The sequence below is a fragment of the Seriola dumerili genome, unplaced genomic scaffold (assembly GCF_002260705.1).
Source record: "Seriola dumerili isolate Sdu_G_001 unplaced genomic scaffold, Sdu_1.0 BDQW01000230.1, whole genome shotgun sequence".
Lineage (NCBI taxonomy): Eukaryota > Metazoa > Chordata > Actinopteri > Carangiformes > Carangidae > Seriola > Seriola dumerili.
The window spans coordinates 1796411-1815716 of record NW_019174485.1 but is presented as its reverse complement, the minus strand read 5'-3'; the positions used below and the strand labels follow the sequence as shown (position 1 = coordinate 1815716).

General features: G+C 41.6%; 1 protein-coding gene across 2 annotated transcripts; it reads right to left on the bottom strand.

Moving 5' to 3' along the window:
• Positions 1 to 1875: 1875 nt before the first annotated feature.
• Positions 1876 to 18844, bottom strand: LOC111229345 (transcription factor MafG-like). Of its 2 annotated transcripts, none has more exons than XM_022755636.1 (3): positions 18466 to 18844; positions 5788 to 5853; positions 1876 to 5702 (listed from the first exon to the last, which is right to left on the bottom strand). In XM_022755636.1, the coding sequence occupies exons 2-3, from the start codon at positions 5821 to 5823 to the stop codon at positions 5223 to 5225; spliced, it is 516 nt and encodes a 171-aa protein (XP_022611357.1). In that variant the 5' UTR covers positions 5824 to 5853; positions 18466 to 18844; the 3' UTR covers positions 1876 to 5222. The 2 variants fall into 2 exon arrangements, with proteins under 2 accessions (XP_022611357.1, XP_022611356.1); XM_022755635.1 differs by lacking the exon at positions 18466 to 18844 and adding an exon at positions 5991 to 6059.
• Between the last annotated feature and the right edge of the window lie 462 nt (positions 18845 to 19306).

The following is a 19306-nucleotide window of genomic DNA, read 5'->3' as shown; positions in this document are numbered from 1 at the left end:
ACTGTCACATTTTAAGTATTTTCCCATAGAAAGTACTGTCGTAGAATAATTTATTACACCCCATACAGAAATATTACAAAACACAGAATTTCCTATTACAAGGGCTTTTCTTCTATAGCTTTAAACTGACCGTTATATACTTTTAGAAACACAAAAAATATCCCAGCTCCCCAGAGCAACCTGGCCAAATGCTCACCAGCAGACACAAGTGGTTTTTAATGGGAAAAAGTGTTGAATTAGCCAGCTGGCTAACACCGGCACATGTACAGTAATGTCGATTAATGTCGACTAAATACATAAATGAAAAATTAAAATGAAATAAGAGAGGGAGGCCGTTACAAAAGAAAATAAAAAAGTTAATATAATGTGATACCTGAACTCTGAGTATGATTTTATGTTCAAGGTTAACAACAACTGATGAAGGCAGGGGCAGCAGAGAGTGAGAGAGAGCAGCAGAAGGGGGTGACAAAAAACAAACATTATTATTGATGAAAACAAGAAAAAAACAAAAAAAAAAATGATCAAAGGAATCCTTGCTTCATTCACTCTCATCGATTGGCATCGGAGAAAGGTTAAAGGACTTTTAGAGTCCGGTGGCGTGATTCACTAGACGGGAAAACAACTGAATGACTGCGAACCGATTGGCCCCGCAGCAAGATAAGGAGTTAATGATTTGCATCTTCCAGAAGAATCAGATGTTTTGAGGAAGGGCTTGCTGAGTTCAGACACTTTGTACAAAGGGATAGGATCAGTGGGGTGGGAAATGGGTAAGAGTTTTATCAGATGTGTCTCCACCGCTCCTCTCTGCCTCTGTAAAATATTAATAGATGCGGTTTAGGAGTGGTTGCTTGGGTTTGTGATGAAATGTCTTTTCATAAGGAGGGTATGACCTCTGTACAGGCAGCGGAAAAATAAGGTCAGCGTGCCTTACAAGCTCATAAACTCTGTTATGGAAAGCCACCAAGCTGCCCTGTCTGAAGATCACTAAAGGTCACTGCTGTCATCTGATCATGTCTGCTGAGTGAAAATTAGGATTAAAGTTCTGTAATATTTCACCTCATTTATTTAGAGACCCAACACACTGCTTCACATTGGAGAAATACTAAAACCCAAAGACATTTGAGTCTGGAAGACAAAAATAATGATATTGTTAAGTGTGAGTGGAGACTTTGCATTTCAGCTACAGTATATTTTGCATCCCGTTTTCTTCTGAATTGGCGATGGATAAAAAATATTTGATGATTTCATGTTTTCACAGTTAATTATTAAGTGACACTGGGAAAAAAGCAAGGTAAGCCACAACACATAAGCCAGATTTAACGGAGACAAATTGACGCTGGCATTTATAACCAAGTATAAAATGCTAAACACTCTGTATATAAGCTCTGTAACCTTGTCACATCACACTGTACCTGCGATTATAAAACAGACAACTTGACACGACGACTACGATAGCATCACTCCCCCTGTGTGGCAGGAGTTCTAATTTTGCCCTACACAGTTTTTGCATAATTAGAGATGTCTATTTAACAGCAGCCACCATGTTGACACACTTATGTTTACACAGTATGCATCCTTTTTAAACTAGAGAAGCATAAAAATACAAATTAGGTGAAAACATATTGTCTGACAGTGGCACATACAGTACGTATAGTTTGACAAGTTCCAGGTTTCATATTTTGCTTCAAATTGACAAAGACCTAATCTCAGCACATTGTGCTTCTTCCTATTTTATAACACATGACCACACACACCACACAGGACTTGCTGGTAAAAGAAAAAAAACTGAAAAACAACATTCAACAAGTAAATGTAAAGACAGACAGGAAGCAACAGAGTGACAGAGGAAAGAATACATGAAAAAAAAAAAAAAATCCAGTATAAAATCAAATAATAGCATTCTGCCCATAAAAACAGGGCAAATCTTTTCAAATTTAAAGAAATACATAAATAAAATGGGCATGATAGCTATGTATGTTTGTATCTGAATACCATGGAGTATATTCCTGTGATAAGACATTTAAAAAAATGTATTGGACATTTTGATTTGACATTTATAGTTCTCTGGTTTCACGGTTGACTGAACATGCAAATGGTTATCAGTGTAAAGATTATGGAGAAATAATATTTAAAAATCTCAAACCCATTCCCTTCCTATGCCTTTGCTCATTGTTCACCTGTTTGAATCCTGTTTTATATTAATGTACCGTACAGATGAGGACACACCTTACTAATCTTAATAACTGCACAGCAGTAGGCTAGATAACCCCTTTTTCTTCACAGTGGAAAAGTAGCGGTCCAGGTAAAAGGCTGCTTGTATGTAATGTTTTTAACATTGTAAATTGCTTCTAGTTCAGTAAATGACTCAATTTAAATCTGGTTTTCCTTGGTTAAAAAACTGTTTGAGGCAATTGTACTTAATAATGGTAAACCTCACTCTTTGACAGACAACCCATTAATAGCAGAATAGATTTTCTTCACTTCATAAAACACCAAATACAATAACAAATGTTATTTCACTTCCCTGACACTTACAGAACAGTTCAAAAGCAAATAAAACAGGAACAACATTAAATATACAGAACTATATAAAATGTACACAGCAAAAACAAATTTATCACACACTACAAAAAATAACTTACTGAAGGAGTAGGGGTGATATACAGGCCCATTGTTGAGTTTCACATCTCTGTTGCCAGATGTCCTGAATACACATATTATGAAGCTTGTGAGGTTAACCATAACACTTCCTCATCTCATTGGTCATGTTACCTGCACTAATTATCTCTGAACACTGCAAGAACCAAAATACAGCCACAAAGGCCTGTTCAGAAACACAGTAAATGGCTCTGTCATAAAAGAACTTCCTAAAATTTACAAATAATTAGTGCAGATTACGAGCAGATTAACAAATGATCTAACACGTCTGCAGTGTTGGAGCTGAATAATGGGGCCAGGAGGACAAAGATTTTAGGATTAGAGAAAGAGTGCAGTCACCAACAGTGTTATCACCCGCTTCGGCCTGAAATCAAACAAGAATCAAAGTCATATCCATGAAATAGTGAACATTATAGTTACCTCGTCACATACCTACACAGCACACCACACGCTAGTTCACGGTTACACACACGTGCCTAGTCACTAGAGAAAAAACAAAGCTATTCAGTAGTTAAGCCACTTTTGGTACAATTGCAAAATAGAGAGATACTGTATATCAAACAGATTTCGCTATACCTTTTTTTTTTTTTTTTTTACAGGTCGTTACAAACAATGCAAAGATAATTGTCTTTATAAAACTCCAGACTCTACCATACATAGACAAAGATTCTTTGAGTATAGAACACCACATAAGACTACTTTTATGGTAAAGCTCATGTGAGATGACAGTCCATTTGTGTGACTGGAAATTCAGAGAAATATCTTTGTTATCCTTGCTAGCTGACTGCACTGCCAGTGATCACATTTGCTCTTGCAAAGTGAGCTTTGTGATTAAAAACAAGAGGAATGCAACATAAACCACTTTGTTTTGGAGCAAAAATGTTGCTGTGGGTGTAATAACTTAGATTTCCGAGTCAGTCAAATTCATAAACATAAGAATCAAGTAAATAACATAAAACAGATTCATGGACTTTTGCTCATAACAGAATATTATCTCTCCGAAAAGCATATTCTGTGTTAAAAAAAAAAAAAACAAGGGTAAATGGGGTGTGCTGTTTTGCAGACCCATTCATTTTTTTCTTTAAGCGAATGAACTGCCAAGTCACATAAATGGGTGTTATTAGTATTGTTATTAATCCTGCTGGCTACTACACAGCTCATACAACAATGCACAGCGAGAGTTAAATGCTGTCACAATCCGATTCCTGATTGGTCAGTGTATCCCAATAAGCACAGGTATAAGCAAACACCTCCACTGAATCTCCACCGTCCTTCCACAATTCCTCATGTCCTCTTGACTTCTTCTTGATGCATAACATTAGGAGACCAAGGCACTTGCCCTTCCAAATTTCTCAAATATATACTTTTGAGAGGAACTCAAACAGACAGAAGACAACTGTATCTTAATTCAGCTCAAGTGTTCAAACGACCATTTCCCTGAAAATTCTCACCACCTGAGATAAGGTCACTGACTTTCAATAACTTTATCTCCTTTTTTCTATTGTATGTTGCATTTTTTTTTTGGTAAATATCAATTGTCCTTTTCTCTCCTCTTTCTGTTAGATCCAGGAAGTACTGTATGTTATAATGGAAGCCAGTTGGAATTGAAAAAATGGAAGGACAGAGAAATAATAGATAAGAGAGAGCGAGAGAGAGTCGGACATAGAAAGTGAAGAGACCGTAGAAAAAAATACAGCTAACTAAATATAGCAATACTAAAACGAACACGCGCCACAGAATTTCACAGAATTCCTGATATATAACAATTCACACACAGAGAATACACTTTGGACCTCATGTGAATGACAACACAGTACAAAACAGTAGAAATACAGTTACCACCATTGTGTAATATATATTTTTCTATAGTACTTTTCTGAAAAAGTTCTTGGCTAGGTGGAGCAAGATGGGACTTCTCTGCAGCCACTGAAATCAGCAGGTCACGTGAAATCTTGTGTATTCTTTTGGAACTCAGGGACCATATGTAATCTATGTTTTAGAATATTTTTGGAGTTAATTTAATGTTGGACATCTTGGTTCAGTCAAATGACCACTTCAGATCTAGTGTGCAAATGTGTGAGGATTATATTGGATTTGCAGATATCTAAATCAACCAGCAGTAAAACCTGACACTGAACATTTGACTGATTTAAATGGCAACTGAACAAAATTGGATGATTATTCCAAAGAGTTTGGGGCATTTATGTTTTTTTTGTTTTTTAAAATTTTTTCCTTGGCCTGGAATAAACCAATTCTCAAATTCTCTGAATTATCCGGGCTTTCAGTGACCATAGGAACCCTGTCTATCTGTGCTGTGCTAAATGATCATGCGCTGACCAAGGGCTTGCATCTTTATAGTCTCAATAACTGTCCTCTGCTTCCATCCTTCCCTTCACCTGCACTGATCTGAGACAGGTGACAGGAACATGCTGAGACAAAGAGGTCGAGACCGCCCAGCTGTTTGAAGTCAGTGCAGGTGGAGGACAGGGGAGCAGTAGAGAAGAAGAATTACTCTGATTCAGCTGAACTCCATCCCGATACATCCTCATCTATCTTTCCCTCCCTCAAGACCGTGCATCTGTTTTTGACTTCACTATTGTAATCACACTCGTCGCTGTTGCCACTTTCCCTGGTATGAGTGGACCGATGACTGATGATGCCACCCCTCCTCCACCCCCTCCAGCCCTGACCCCGACCCCAACAGTGGGGCTCCGTGCCACAGTCCTGGCGAAGGTCTGTAACGCCTCGTACTTAGACCTCAGAGCGTCCAGCTCAACGCGCATCGAAGCATTCTCATTGGCCAGTTTGTCCACCTCCTGCTGCAGCTGGGCCTTCTGCTTTTCCAACTCCTCCTTCTGGGTGACTCGCTTCACCCGGCAGCTGGCAGCATAGCCCCGGTTCTTCAGGGTGCGCCGCCGCTGTTTCAGTTGCAGGATCTCTTCTTTGGAGAGCCCTCGGAGGTGCTGGTTCAGCTCCCTCACTGACATGGTCACCAGCTCCTCGTCTGTGAGGCTAGTGCCATTCTCCCCCGGCTCGCGCTTCACCTGGAGGAAATGGGAGGGGAGTGAGACAGAGACAAGGCAACATTTCAGACACTGATAATTCAGTTTTAAACGTGCACCCTCTTACCTTCAAGGCTTTATTTCCTTTGTTAGGCGTCGTCATGCCACAGGAGCCTTGCTCTTCTGAACAGACCTACAGAGACACAGGAGAGCACAGAACATAAGCAAAGAACATAACAGAGTAATTGCATAAAAAAAGACCCTCAATCTGTTTAAGAACAATCACAGCTCCTTGTAGTCAATAAAAACAGATTAATTACAGATCAATACCTGGACCAGTGGAGACATTCCAAATCTAAATCTGCTGTTGGAGCACTGTTGTGTGAGCATGTTACAGTATTATGCATCAGTAGTTAGTATGTATCAGGGTGTATGAGTGAAAGTGACTCACAAACTTTTCTCAGAATTTCCCTGACTTCCTGTTTCCTGGTGGTTACACTGACAGTGCCCACTACCTTTGTGTTGTTGAACTCTTATTGGTTGGCTTCAGGCCAATAGTAATGAAATGAGCGTGAAAGAAGAGGAAGTGGTAAAACCTGTGGGAAGAACTCCAGGGGAAAACCAACTGTTAGAGCCCTGACACAAACACACACACACCTTAGAAGAGACTGTCGCATAGAGACTGGAGTGAAGACGAAAGACAGATAAAGATGCCTACACCCACTTTAGATAAAATAATTAATATTTAATAACCCAGCACAACAGATAATATGATGTATACGCATTTGCACCAACATGTTAACAAAGGACAAAAGGATGGAGACACAGCAGTGTGAATCAGAAGTCAACAAAGAGGGAGCGTGGAAGTGCAAAAGATGAGATCAGTCCTTAGAGCACACAGCTCCACAGATGAGCATCTCCACAAGCTCTCAATGAGATGCTTTGTGTGGTGCATTGGTCTGGCTCTCATCTCTCAGACCTGAGTGTGCGCGCGTGTGTGTGTGTGTGTGTTTGTGTGTGTGTTCGATAAAGGGCTGCTATTGTTGCTGCTGCTGAGCGATCATCATGAGACCAGTCATGATGACTCAGCAGATTCCTGATCTCACAACCCCCCCCCCTCGCCACGCAAATTTCTGCCCTCCTCTGTCACTTTTTATCCCCCTCCCACCCTTCCTCTCTTTTTTTTTTCTGCAACCCTTTAAGTTCTTCCTGAAAAGTGAAGGTGTGCCCGAGTGGGTTGGGGTTAACATGATGAGGATGTGCTTGCATATGATTGGTGAAATGCATTTAAAAAAGATAAATAAATAATGCTGCTCTCCAGCCAAACTGCAACACCTGATACTGCTGAATCAGAAGTTTAGTTAAACCGACCTGCTGATTAAAGACAGCCTGTTCTCTTACTTTATATATTTATACTCTCTTATGTATTTTAAAAAAAGTAAGAAGCAGATTTGGAATTAAATTATATTTCTGCAGTCATTCACAAGATGAGTAATTTAGAAAAAAGCTCCTTGTTTAGGGAGGGGATGACATTGAAGTGACACAAGGTAATGTGTCTGTTCTTGTTCATTCTTATTCCTTACTGTCAAAAGGCACTGAGTGTGCCAGTGAGCCTCCCCCACAATGCACCTCTGTCTGTCTGTGAGGGTGCATGAGTGTTTGTACGTGCGCTGCCACAAATCCTACAGTTATAAATAGCCATAGATCAAAGAAAACGTACTGACAAGCACATACGAGTAATCGTGCATGCACACAAAACACATCAAATGCACAACAACTTAAAAATTCTGTTAAAAATTCAGTGAAATGATGAAGAATATGGGAAAAGAGCAAGGCTACAGTTTGACTCATGTTTGAGGTCTGCTATCAGAGCAATGGCGCTGCTTAATTCGGAGCATTTAGCTTCAGTACTTGAAGCACTGCTTATTAGGTTTGGGTCAGTCAATTATCAACACTTTCATTTAACCGTGTCTGTAAAGAGCTTCTTCTAAGTGTCTTCCATCCGTGTGTACCACTGCACTCTCATTTTGTTGGGATGCAGCCTTCCACAGCTGGAGGTGCATCATCGCACAATAGATGGATCAAAGACACGAAGAGTGAGGGTGGGTGTTGGGGGTGGGGGTAGAGAAGAGAGGGGGGACAGTGAAAACAGAGGGGGCAAAAGGAGGTTGTTTTCCTGCCAGGCACTGGTTTATTTCCCAAGTGCCCAAACCCCAACCCCCATCTGCATACAAACAAAAAAAGCATGCCGGCAAGCACATACACACACACATTCCCCTGCTGCAATGCCAGTGGGGCACGATAAAACACACACGCAAAACGGTCGACTGCAAACACACAAATGTGCAAATGTAGTTATGTTTAAAGTGCTAAACAATGCATGATACATGCAGAAATCTAATGCATGCATGGTTCAGAGGTTTGATTCCATATTTGAAAACATAATTACATTTTTAGGGAATTTTTAGTTGTCTTAGATTAAAGCAACCAGCAAAAAGCATTGTTGCAGGTGCACAAAAGGTATCTATATCTGTGCTGGTACAGCTCCTTTGTAGTCATTTATGGTATCTGCAAATGTTTCACTGTCTGCAGTTTGTAAATTTGTTGAATAAAGATAAAAACATGTGGCATATTTGGCTATAAACAAAGTAAACAGTAACTAGATCTGGTTTAACTGGGAGTTAAATCCATCTAAGTCATACTGACCATTTATAAAAAAGATGGTATCAGTGCTATGTCTATGTCACTCCAGTTCTGGACATTTGGTGCATGTCATAACCTTGTCTCTCTCCTCTTGTTTCTTGTCTGTCTCTATACTAATACCCTATACCACTTGTCCAATAAACACAAAAAGGCCCAAAGAATTATTTTTTAAAACTACCATTTAAAGATTTGGCCTACAAATTGTCTGAAAATTGTGAAAAATGCCCATCAGTTTGCCAGAGCCCAAGGTAACATCTAAAACCCAAAGACATTAAGTGTGGCACATGTTAACTATTAAAGATGACTGAGAAAATTAACTGATAAACATATTATCAAAATTGTTGAGTGAAAGGTATCATGTGGAGTTTCTGACCACGACTACTGCTAACCAGCCATTGTTTTATGCTTGGGTCCCTGTTTTGTTTGTCTCATGCATGAGCATGAGGACAAACATGCATGTGGGCAATGAGATATACAGTCACATTATTCTTCTGATGGACAGTTGGTGAAGGTAACGCAGCATGAAATTCAGCAATGGATCAGCAAAGGCAGAGAGGAAGACGAAGACTGCACACTCGTAAACATGGATATAAACAACACTAGATTTGAAATGTTCAAAAATATTGGCACTGCATAGTTGTTATGAGGAATTATATTTAACACTGATTGTAAGAATATTTGTTTGTTTACAAGAAAACTCTACAGGGCACCTTTAATGTTCGCCTAACAAACTAATCAGTTCATTGTTTCAGCTCTAGTGGTAGTAGTGGTGGTAGTTGTATACACTCTACACACATGTAGAGGGGGGCTGTATATTAAGTTTGGGTCCTATTTCATCAAGGTTAGATGAAAAAAAAACTTGACTTACACCACAGTGTAAAACTGCAATAAACTAGTTTGTGTGTGTGTGTGTTCTGTGAGAGCTCAGACCATGTGTAAGTCACCCAGGTTAAGGATCATCTGCTGAGCAAAGGCATCGCCATTCATCTTGGGCATACACACACACACACACACACACACACACACCAGCACACAAGTGCCAGAGGTGTCCTTCCCATAATGCTTGCGGGGTGGTCGCTGCGGTGTGGTCAATGCCACAGCCACTGTTGCTACAACAGACAGCTTTTTTGCTGTGGCAGGCTGTATTTTTATGGAGCAACCAAAAGAACGCTGACGACTCAAGAGCAGAGCTGCTTACGGTTACAGTGGAGAAACAACACACACACGTACACACACACACACATACACAAACACAGAGAGGACGGGACATGGGGATGGAAGAAGAGGTGATAAGCAGTGGAGATGAGTAAAATATGGCTGGAAGAGAAGAAAAGAGAAGAAAAGAGAAGAAAAGAGGGTGAGGAGTTGGTAAGATAGCAAGGTGAAGAACGACTAGGTAAGAAAGGTGGGGGGGGGGGGGGGGGGGGGGGGGGTGAAGGAGGACTGAAAGAATGCTGACGTCTCCAGAGCTGATTAGCGTTACAGCGGAGACATCACACCCACAGCCGAGAAAAATGCTGAGTATGGAGGGAGGACGGGGTGGGGAGTGCAAATGACAAGGGAGGAAGAAGAGAAGAAAAAGAGAGGCAAGTGAGTACGGGGAAGGAGCAGGAGGAGGAGGAGGAGGAGGAGAGGTGGGGATGGAGGGAGGAACACCGATGAGGAGGAACAGGACGGGGGGGGCAGGGACTGAGGAGGAGGAGGAGGGGGTGGGAAAGTGTTTGAGTGAAAATGCATCCTCAACACATTTGTAAGAGCTTAGCTGTTGGGTGGAGGGGGGACCAAGGAGGGAGGAATGGATGGAGGGGGATTGGGGTTGAAAAAAAAAAAAAAAAAAACCCTGAACTCAGCAACGACCACGACTAAAACCTCCAATTAGAAAAGTTCTGAAGCTGATCCAGTGCAATGAAACTACTGCTGACCATCTCTCTCTCTCTCTGCCCCACAACCTTCTGCTCTCTATCACACACAAACACAAACACAAACACAAACACACACACACACACACACACATACACACACACACACACACACACGAGAAAAGCTTCACATCCTGTCTTTGTCTCTGCTGGAGAAGGGATGAAAACAAGAGTAATAGTGAGGCAGAAGGTGAACTCAGCGATGATGGGACTTATAGAGATAGATTAAGAGCACAAGAAACAACACAAGACATGTAGCAGGACTCCTTTCTCTTCATTCAGTGCAGACAAACAGGATGACGACCTGTGTGTGTGTGTGTGTGTGTGTGTGGCCTCAGACAGAGCTCTAATTAATCCTGTTTGAGAGAACCTTTTGCTCTGGCCACTACCGCCACACAGAGAGGAATTTCTTAGAAAGAGACTTCCTACTTAAAAGCTGGTGACATGCTGCACAGACATCCACACACACACACACACACACACACACAAACACACACACACACACACACACACACACACACACACACAGTAAAATAAATAGCCAGATTAGGCGCTTCAAAAATGACCTGGGGGCTGGTGTGTGTGGGTGTACACAAGCATAAACAAGCCAGCATACAGAGGATGATCAAGAATAGATTGTAAGAGTCACAAGTCATTTGTGATGCAGTGGCAAGTCTGTCTTTATTGAATAATCCTACCATAACAACTGCCTTAACTGTGCCTCCTCCCTCAGGCAACTCTCTGAGCAATAATGAAGAACACAAAGGATGGCAGCAGAGAGAGGCAGCGGAGACACACGTTAGGACAGAGCGGACATGATGGAAAGGCACAAAGAGAGCGAAATGTAAGGAGTGTGAATCAAAACCTCAGAGAGTGCCACAAAACTCAGCTCCTGGCTGCTGTCCACCTTGCCTTTGTTTAAAAAAAAAAAAGGAGCAGTGCCTGAACTCATTGATCTACTGTGGGCCCAGGGTGCTGAGGGAGTTGGTAAATAATTAACAATGAGCACTGTGTGGAGGCTAATTGAGAATTAGGAATCAGATCAGCGATAATGGCAACCTGTGTATGGAGAGAGGGGGGCAGGCTCACAGCAGAGATACAGGACCATGGAGAGAGGGTGAGAAACTGAAGAGTGAGGGGGAGAGAAAACACCAGTTTGAGCACATGTGTGCGTGTGTGTGTGTGTGTGTGTGTGTGTGTGTGTGTATGTACGTGCGCGTTTGGAAAAAGAGCAGGAAGCTATTAACTGGGAGGTATGCAGAGCGTGAAATAAGCATGATAACACAGACAGAAAGGAGAGCAGAGGAGACGAATAAAACACAGGGAAAAGTGAAGGAGAAGACGAGTCTGGCGCCTCATATACATATTATAATATATGGAGAGGGAAGAGCGATCACTTTCACACTTTTCTGAGAGTTCAAAAAGGGTATTGTGTGTGTGTGTGTGTGTGTGTGTGCACGCTGGTTAAGTGTGCGCGAGACAGTGTTTGTGCAAGTGTGTTATTAAAGGCGAGAAAAAGTCCTGGCGTCGACACGTTTTTCCCATTCCAGGTAGTAAGTCGGAGTGTGATGACAAATTTCCCAACACAAGCAAAAAAACTGCACTGTCAGGCAATTGAGCTCTGGCTCCCTTTTTTTTTTTTTTCATAGTGCTTTTTTTTCTTTTGAAGAGGAGGGGAAACATGTACCGTAGGTTAAGTTGGTTCTCTCTTTGTGTGTATGTGTGTGCGTGTGAATAACAAACAGAGGGCTGTGAGGGAGACAGGAATAAGTTAAACGACATGTTAAGTTTATTTCCCACAGACGCAGCACATCCCTGGTCAGCAGTACTAACCTGAGACAAAGAGAAAGTTTCAGTGCAACAGCAAGGTAAGCATCGTGCGACTGTGGGGTTGCATTTATCATTATCAGTCACATTAATGAGGACGTGTCATCAGAGGCTTCTTAGCAAATATATAACAACAGGAAGGAACACACACGGGGTGATGTGTTTGGTTTGCAGCTCATAGAGGTGCAATGGAGAGCAGTGGCATTTTGCACCGGGACATTCGTGAAGGCCCTTTTAAGGTTTCCCGTTTTGTGTCACTCATTTAAGATGGTATGATACATACACTAATACACAAAGTATGTGGGCATGTGCATGTGTGTACTGTTCGCTTTCCTTCATACAGGCGGTTAAGTTTTTCTTTCCACGTCATGCTTTCTACACCCTTTTAAATGACATGTTTATGTGGAAATTTTCATATAAGTTGTGTCTCAAAAAAACAGAAGACCAAAGACATGCTACAAACCTAAAGTTTATCTTGATAAAAGAGCATTTTCCAAGGTGTTCTCTAAAGTTGAAAAACATGAATGTTTTGTATGTGAACAACACGCTTCTTTGCACATCATGCAAATGTATTTCTGTTTTATCCTATTAATAATATATTGTGCATTTTCCAGTGCAAAAGAAGCACAATGGAAATCAAAATGAAAAATTTTGTATCACTCAGATGGCACATTGAACACAATGTCAATTAATCATTTAAGTAATATTTAAAGGAAAAAGGCCGAACAATTCACTGATTCCAGCTTCTAAAGTGTGAATACTTTCAGGTTTTCTTTTTTGTCTCTGATGGTAAATTGGATCTCTTTGGGTTTTGGACTGTTGCTCAGACAAAACAAGACATTTGAAGATGTTAACTTAGATTCTGAGAGACTGTGATAGATATTTTTTAGTGCTTTCTGATATTTTACCAAAACAATGTAACGATTCAATCAAAAAATGAGTTTGCAGATTATTCAAGAGTGAAAATAATTGTTAGGTGCAGCCTTTGTGTACAAAGACAGTGTGAGTGAAAGTGCTGCTTTTAGATGTTAATACGAGGATAAAAAGGGCAACATGCAGTGCTACACAACACAATCTAATCAGGTGTCATAATTAAAAATGGTTATTAAGTTAAACTTGACCGCACATGCTAATATCCCGTCACATCAGTTCAGAGCACCTCTGATGTGTAGTTTCCAAACTAGATTTTAATGTGAACAGAGAAATTGAAACTCTGTGGGAAACTGTCATTGCACGGAAATAATTTTATGCCACAGGTGAAGGCAAAGAGCTGGCGCTACATTTGAGGCCCACTCATATCTTTGTTCCCCCTCTTTACTCATTGGCATTGATCCACACTTTGTGTGTGTGTGTGTGTTTTTTTAAAGGTTCAGAAACTCATACCACAATCCTGGGATCGTCACACTGCAGTTAAAAAATGCGGCAAGTTGGCGCATAAAATGATGCAACTGGTAGACAACCGCTGGTACGGATGTTCCTGTTACCAGGGCCTTGCATCTCCACAGCTAAACGCCATTCTCAATATCTCAACCCTGCATGCAAAACAAAATCCTGGCTATGGTATATGTGTGTATGTGAAGTATGTGTGTGTCTGTTGGTGTGTGTGTGGCACTAAGTAGTCTCCTTTAATTGGAGCCTTCTCAGAAAGCTTCACAATAAACCCACTGGTCCTCCGAGGGAAAACATGAGAATTTGACTCAAAGAGTGATTATTGATACAGAGGATCTGCTTAGTATTTGAACACCACAACCGTTACAGGACAGAAGGTTAGATCAGTAATGTGAGGCACTTAGACTGAACTTCAACTTGTTTTCCATTTCCTAATCCTTTTGACTTCTTGTGCATGTTGCAATGGGATTTATCTTGATTTCATACATTTTCCGGTTCTCAGGGAGGTTATGTAAATAAGGAGTCAAGACACTTGTAGAGGGATGGTATGTTGAACACATGAACACATGAAAACACACACACACACACACACACACACACACACACACACACACACACACACAAAAATAACACAAGGACAAGCAGCACACTCACACAGAAGCAGAAAAAAACAGTGGAGCACAGCAATGATTATGCACCAGATCTGCTTACACCATATTTCATCATTACTGTGGAGAAAAAACACTCAACTATTGATCTGCCCCACTGCTTCCTTTTCTCTCTGCCTCTCTCTCTCTCTCACCCACTCTCTAATTCCATCTTTTATTCCTGCTTTTACTTCCCTCTTTTTACTTCTCTCTCACTCTCAGAAATTTGCAAGCATAACAAGACTTCTTCTGAAATGGATCCCAGTAGTAAAGAAGATCATAAATACACAGACGCCACTTACAAATGATCTCCCAAACATTAACTCTCTTACACATACACATACACACAGACACACACAGGACATGGACACAATATTGTGAACACCTGTGCAATCCAATGCAATCCAGTACTATAGCCCTGCAATAAACGCTGCCTTTGTGAAGCTTCTTATTTAATGTAATCCAGGAGCTGAAAATGTATTTTGGAACAACACAACAACATATTACAATATAATAGTGCACAACACCAAAACATGATTAACTATTAACCACCACCTCAGGATTATAGACTTGAATAAACACCTCATTGACACTTAAGGCCGGGTATTGAACCTTAAAGTTTTGTTACCGACCATAATGTCAGGTTGCAGTGAACGCTTGTTCACTTTCTTAGTGTTGTTTATTTCTTAATTAGATATTTCCTGGGTTAGATTATAATTTTTCTAATATTAGATTGTGATTGTTAGATTTGTGCACAGCTGCTCCACTTTAAGTCAAAATCAACACTGAACACTTTGAGAACAAAAGTTTTTAAAACAATAGTAATCGATAACATGAACAGTGATTCATTTCATTAGTGATAAATCTGACAATTACTTTATATAAAGTATCAAAAAATTGTGAAAAATGTCCTTTACTACTTCCTAAAGCCCTAGCTGACATATTCAAGCAGCTGGTGTCATCTGATCAATGGTCTAAAGCAGAAACATATTTTGTATAATATCACTGAAGACAAGCAAATATGCACATTTAAGAGGATGGAACCAGTCATTTTTGGGCATGTTTGTGTTTCAAAACTTAAACAACTGTTCATTGATGAGAACTGTGGCTGATTGATTATCTAATCAATTAATCAACTAATAACTAACAACTATCAACGTAAATACGTCTCTTTGCTCTGGACTGAACACCTGTCTAAGCTCAATAGCTCCTGTCCCATCACTCCTTCCTCACACAGCCAGAGGAAGTTTTACACAGCGTTTCATCAACTTGACCCCTGCACATGGAATCAGGGAATCAAACAAGTTTATATGAGCGCACACACACACACACACACACACACACCCTCCTGAAGAGAGAAGCTTAAGGTCGACATTGTGAAGGGATGGAAACAAATCAACTGCCAAGTGCAAAATGTTGTAATGGCCAAATGATAGTAAAATCACTTCCCATTGCTTCTGTCTCCCAAATTCAGCTAGGAACTCAAACACACTGTTTTTTTCTCACACACACACACACACACACACACACAGTCACAACACTACAGCACCACACACACACACACACACACACACACACACACACCCTACAGCAACTAGATCTTAGCATCTTATAGGTGTTTTATATCTCCTACTCTCTTTGCACACTTTCTCACATGCACACACACACACACACGACAAGGCAAAGAAACTAGCTGTGGTAAGTAACAAGTGAAAACGCCATCTGTCAAGCGAGAGCGCATTTGCTTCGCCTCAGCATTTTCAGGGGAATGCCTTGAAGACAAAAAGGTCCTTGTTCTCAATCTCTCCGCAAATCCCATCTCTCATTCTTCCTCCCTCTTCCTTCATCCCCCTTGCTCTGCGCGCCTTGCCGCTCCGCCACCATCAGCAAAGTTGCACACATAAGCATTGGTCAGCGTTCAATTACCATGAACACCAGGGAAGTGGGGAAAGTACTTGACAGAGAAATGCACTTCAAGCACTGATTAAATACTGATACCAAGTATAAAAAGCTTAGCCCCTAGGTTGTGTGTGTGCATACACGCAATGAGAAAAGGAAATGGGAAAAATGTGTGTGTGTGTGTGTGTGTGTGTATAAGAGAGAGAGAGAGAAAGAGAGAGAAAGACAGTAAGGGGGGTTGGGGGTGCTCTTCTCTCCAATACTGATACAACTGTTTCATCATTATGACCCTCTATTACAGTACTTGCCAACTTGCTTACTACATACTTTTGATACACTCCGCAGAGTGCTGACTCTAACTAAAGCTGCTGATATGAAGTCATTAGGGGGTGAAGTTTCTGTTTTTCTTGTGCCCACAGAGCTTCCCTATTACTCTTCTGTGTTTAAGAGTTGCAATGCTCATAGGTTGGTACTAGGCAGCTGATAATGGCCCATCTACTAGAGATCAATCAGAGGATATTCTGTTGCAAGGCATTATAGTTCATTGAGGTGCTTTCTTTTTTTAGCACAAGCCTGTGTGGGTTCATGAGCAGTCAATGTCCAACATTAACTGCCACGAGAATGTGTCCTTCCCTCCAGCCTTCATTTGTTTTTGACCACATTTGCTAAATTATATTCACACACAAGGCTAACTTATGATTTGTAGACTTGATAAATAAAAGTGAGCGAGGTCACTGCACAACATCAAGGGTAGCAGGTGTCATTGGTTGTTTGCTTGTGACTGTGAGATTGTTTTGTCCCAGTTATACCTCAAAAGTAAAAACTGGTTAAGCAACTAAATAATTTAGTGCATGTTACTTATCATGCCTGTGTGCACATTGTTCCCATGTGCTTTAAATCCACTGACTGAAGATGTATTAAAGGGGCTGAATAAACCAAAACTCACTGAAAAAAATGAACATACTTAACATTTGTCACATTTTAAACACTCATTCCTCAGCCCACATGAGCTCTAATTATCCAAGAGACACGTCAACATCCACTACACGACTAGGCCTATTTGTTTCAGAGCCAAGCCCCCAATATAAACCGAGCTCTTCCTTCCCTCGCGCCAGACCTTTGTCCGCCCGCCTGCCGCCGGTGCCATGTTGCCATGGCTCCCTCATGCCTCCGCTCGCGCAAACGTTGAGAAATAACAACGTTGTGATGAATCAGCATCTCTGTCGCGAGTGCAGCCGGTGTACAACCAGGCACGCCAGGAAATAGACCGAATCTCTCCGTTTAAACCGACAGCACAACTCCTTTAGACGTAAAAATGTATCACCTAATGTCAGTAGATACACATGAACTGAAGGCCTGTCGGAAGAACAGCGTCTGACACAAAGCAAATGTCAAAACAGCCGCTCCAGCAGAGTCACCGCTGCCCTCTCACTAACAGCCAGGACATATTCAGTAGCTAACCGCCGGACGTTTGACAGTTACAACACAATGACAGCCGGGGCTGTTTGTTGTGGTCGCTGCCCTTTTTTCATCACATTTTACTTATGTCACACGGCCAACTAAGCCAGCAGCGAGTAGACGAAAGGTTACCGCTAGAGTCAGTAAACCCGCCCGCAAAAACAGATAAAATCCCAGCATACCTAACAAACAGCTGACTGGCCATCTTACCTGTGCAGCAGCAACAGACAACAGAGTCAGTTTGTGAAGCGACAGCGGGTCGCTTCAGTTTGTGTCCACCGCTGCCGCTTCAGCACCCCGAAGAGAGGACAGTCGGAGAAGCTAACGTTGAGGTTATGTGTTGTTTTCGAAGATTTCCGCTGTCCTAAGTTGTTACTCTACGTTCAAATGTATCCCATATATCCTCTTTCTTTCACCTTTCTAAATATTTAGTCATTTAGTAGGCAGAAAACAAGGGAATCCCCGGGCGTACCAGCGGCACAGAAAGCGGACTTGCTCTCGAACTCCCCGCACGGTCTTCTAATTCCGACACATGGCTTCTTTTTAAGCTTGACAACCGTACGTAACGTACACCCCCTTTGTCTGTGTTGTTATGAAATCGCCGGATGAACGGTCGGCGCCGCGGTCGAGCGACCGACCCGATCTCGGTAGAGCATGTACGGAGCTGGATGACGACCGGTTCGTGATGATTCAGCACTACCAGACTACTGCCCTTTAAACGGCAGCGGCGCTGCTGTGAGTTCGGCTGAACAGGACAGCGCAGCGGCGGCAGCGGCAGCGGCAGCAGCGGCGGCGGCGGCGGCGGCAGCGCACCGGGACAAGCGGTAACATAAGTGCGAGCGCACTTGGCGGCGATAACGGCATGGCAGCGGTGGTGGCCGTGCACACTCAGCAAAACAGCACGTCTATATTCAGCAGTTTTTGAATGGAAATTCAGTTTTGATTTAGTCAAAGCTGACTCACCAGAAGTCAAACCGGCGCGCCTTTCACCCACCGCACCTTCGAAGGTTGGGGTTCGCCGATGGTTGGTCGACCCGGTGTGGAGGAGAGGCAGTTGGAGAAATGTTTTTTTCCGCTCACGCCTTCTCGCAGGTCTCTAGATATATCCACTCCTTTATGGTCGGAGGCGCCAGACGTCAAATGATGTTTGGATCACATGGTTTCATTCATGAAGGATCTACGCAACCCGCATTTAAAGAGACATGAGACACTACTACTGTGTGATGGACTGTTCTCACAACAGTCAGTGTGGAAAGTGTGACAAGGCAGCCCCACCTCTGTGCAAATGTCTAAACTTAGAGCGAACATTTGAAGCACTGATTGCCTTCAACAATTGTACGCAGAGTGAAGAAATGAAATTAAAAGAAGTAAATAAAAGTATAAATAAAAAGTAAAACATGTGTTTCGGTCAGTTTAAGAGAATACTATCAGCATTGGGAAATGTCAAAATTTTGTTTTTGGTTAAATAACACCAAAGTTTGTATGCATTTTCCCCCATTTTAAGTTTTTTGTTATGGAATTGCACCAACCTATTAAATTGGAATGATGTTATATGAAAGTGGAAAAACAGACATCAAAAAGACAGAAAAGGGATACTTTCTTAAACAGGTCCTGTTTTTTTAAGCTGTTTACCCAAGTTGCAGAAAACAGCAAACTGACATGTAGATTTCTATCTTTGTATCACTTCCCCTAAACGAAGGACATGAAATGGCAATATCAAAAATGGTGAGTTCCTGACTCTGGTTCCACAGAACAAACCGTCACTTTCACAAAAACTGCACCACAGAAATTTAGCATTTTGCTA

What these genes read in the sequence shown, in the direction of transcription:
- LOC111229345 (XM_022755635.1), bottom strand. Translation starts at nt 6,050, where the DNA reads ATGCTCACACAACAGTGCTCCAACAGCAGATTTAGATTTGGAATGTCT. An exon ending in GAATGTCTCCACTGGTCCAG is followed by an intron (nt 5,854 to 5,990) that starts GTATTGATCTGT and finishes GTGTCTCTGTAG; the next exon opens with GTCTGTTCAGAAGAGCAAGG. An exon ending in AAGGAAATAAAGCCTTGAAG is followed by an intron (nt 5,703 to 5,787) that starts GTAAGAGGGTGC and finishes CATTTCCTCCAG; the next exon opens with GTGAAGCGCGAGCCGGGGGA.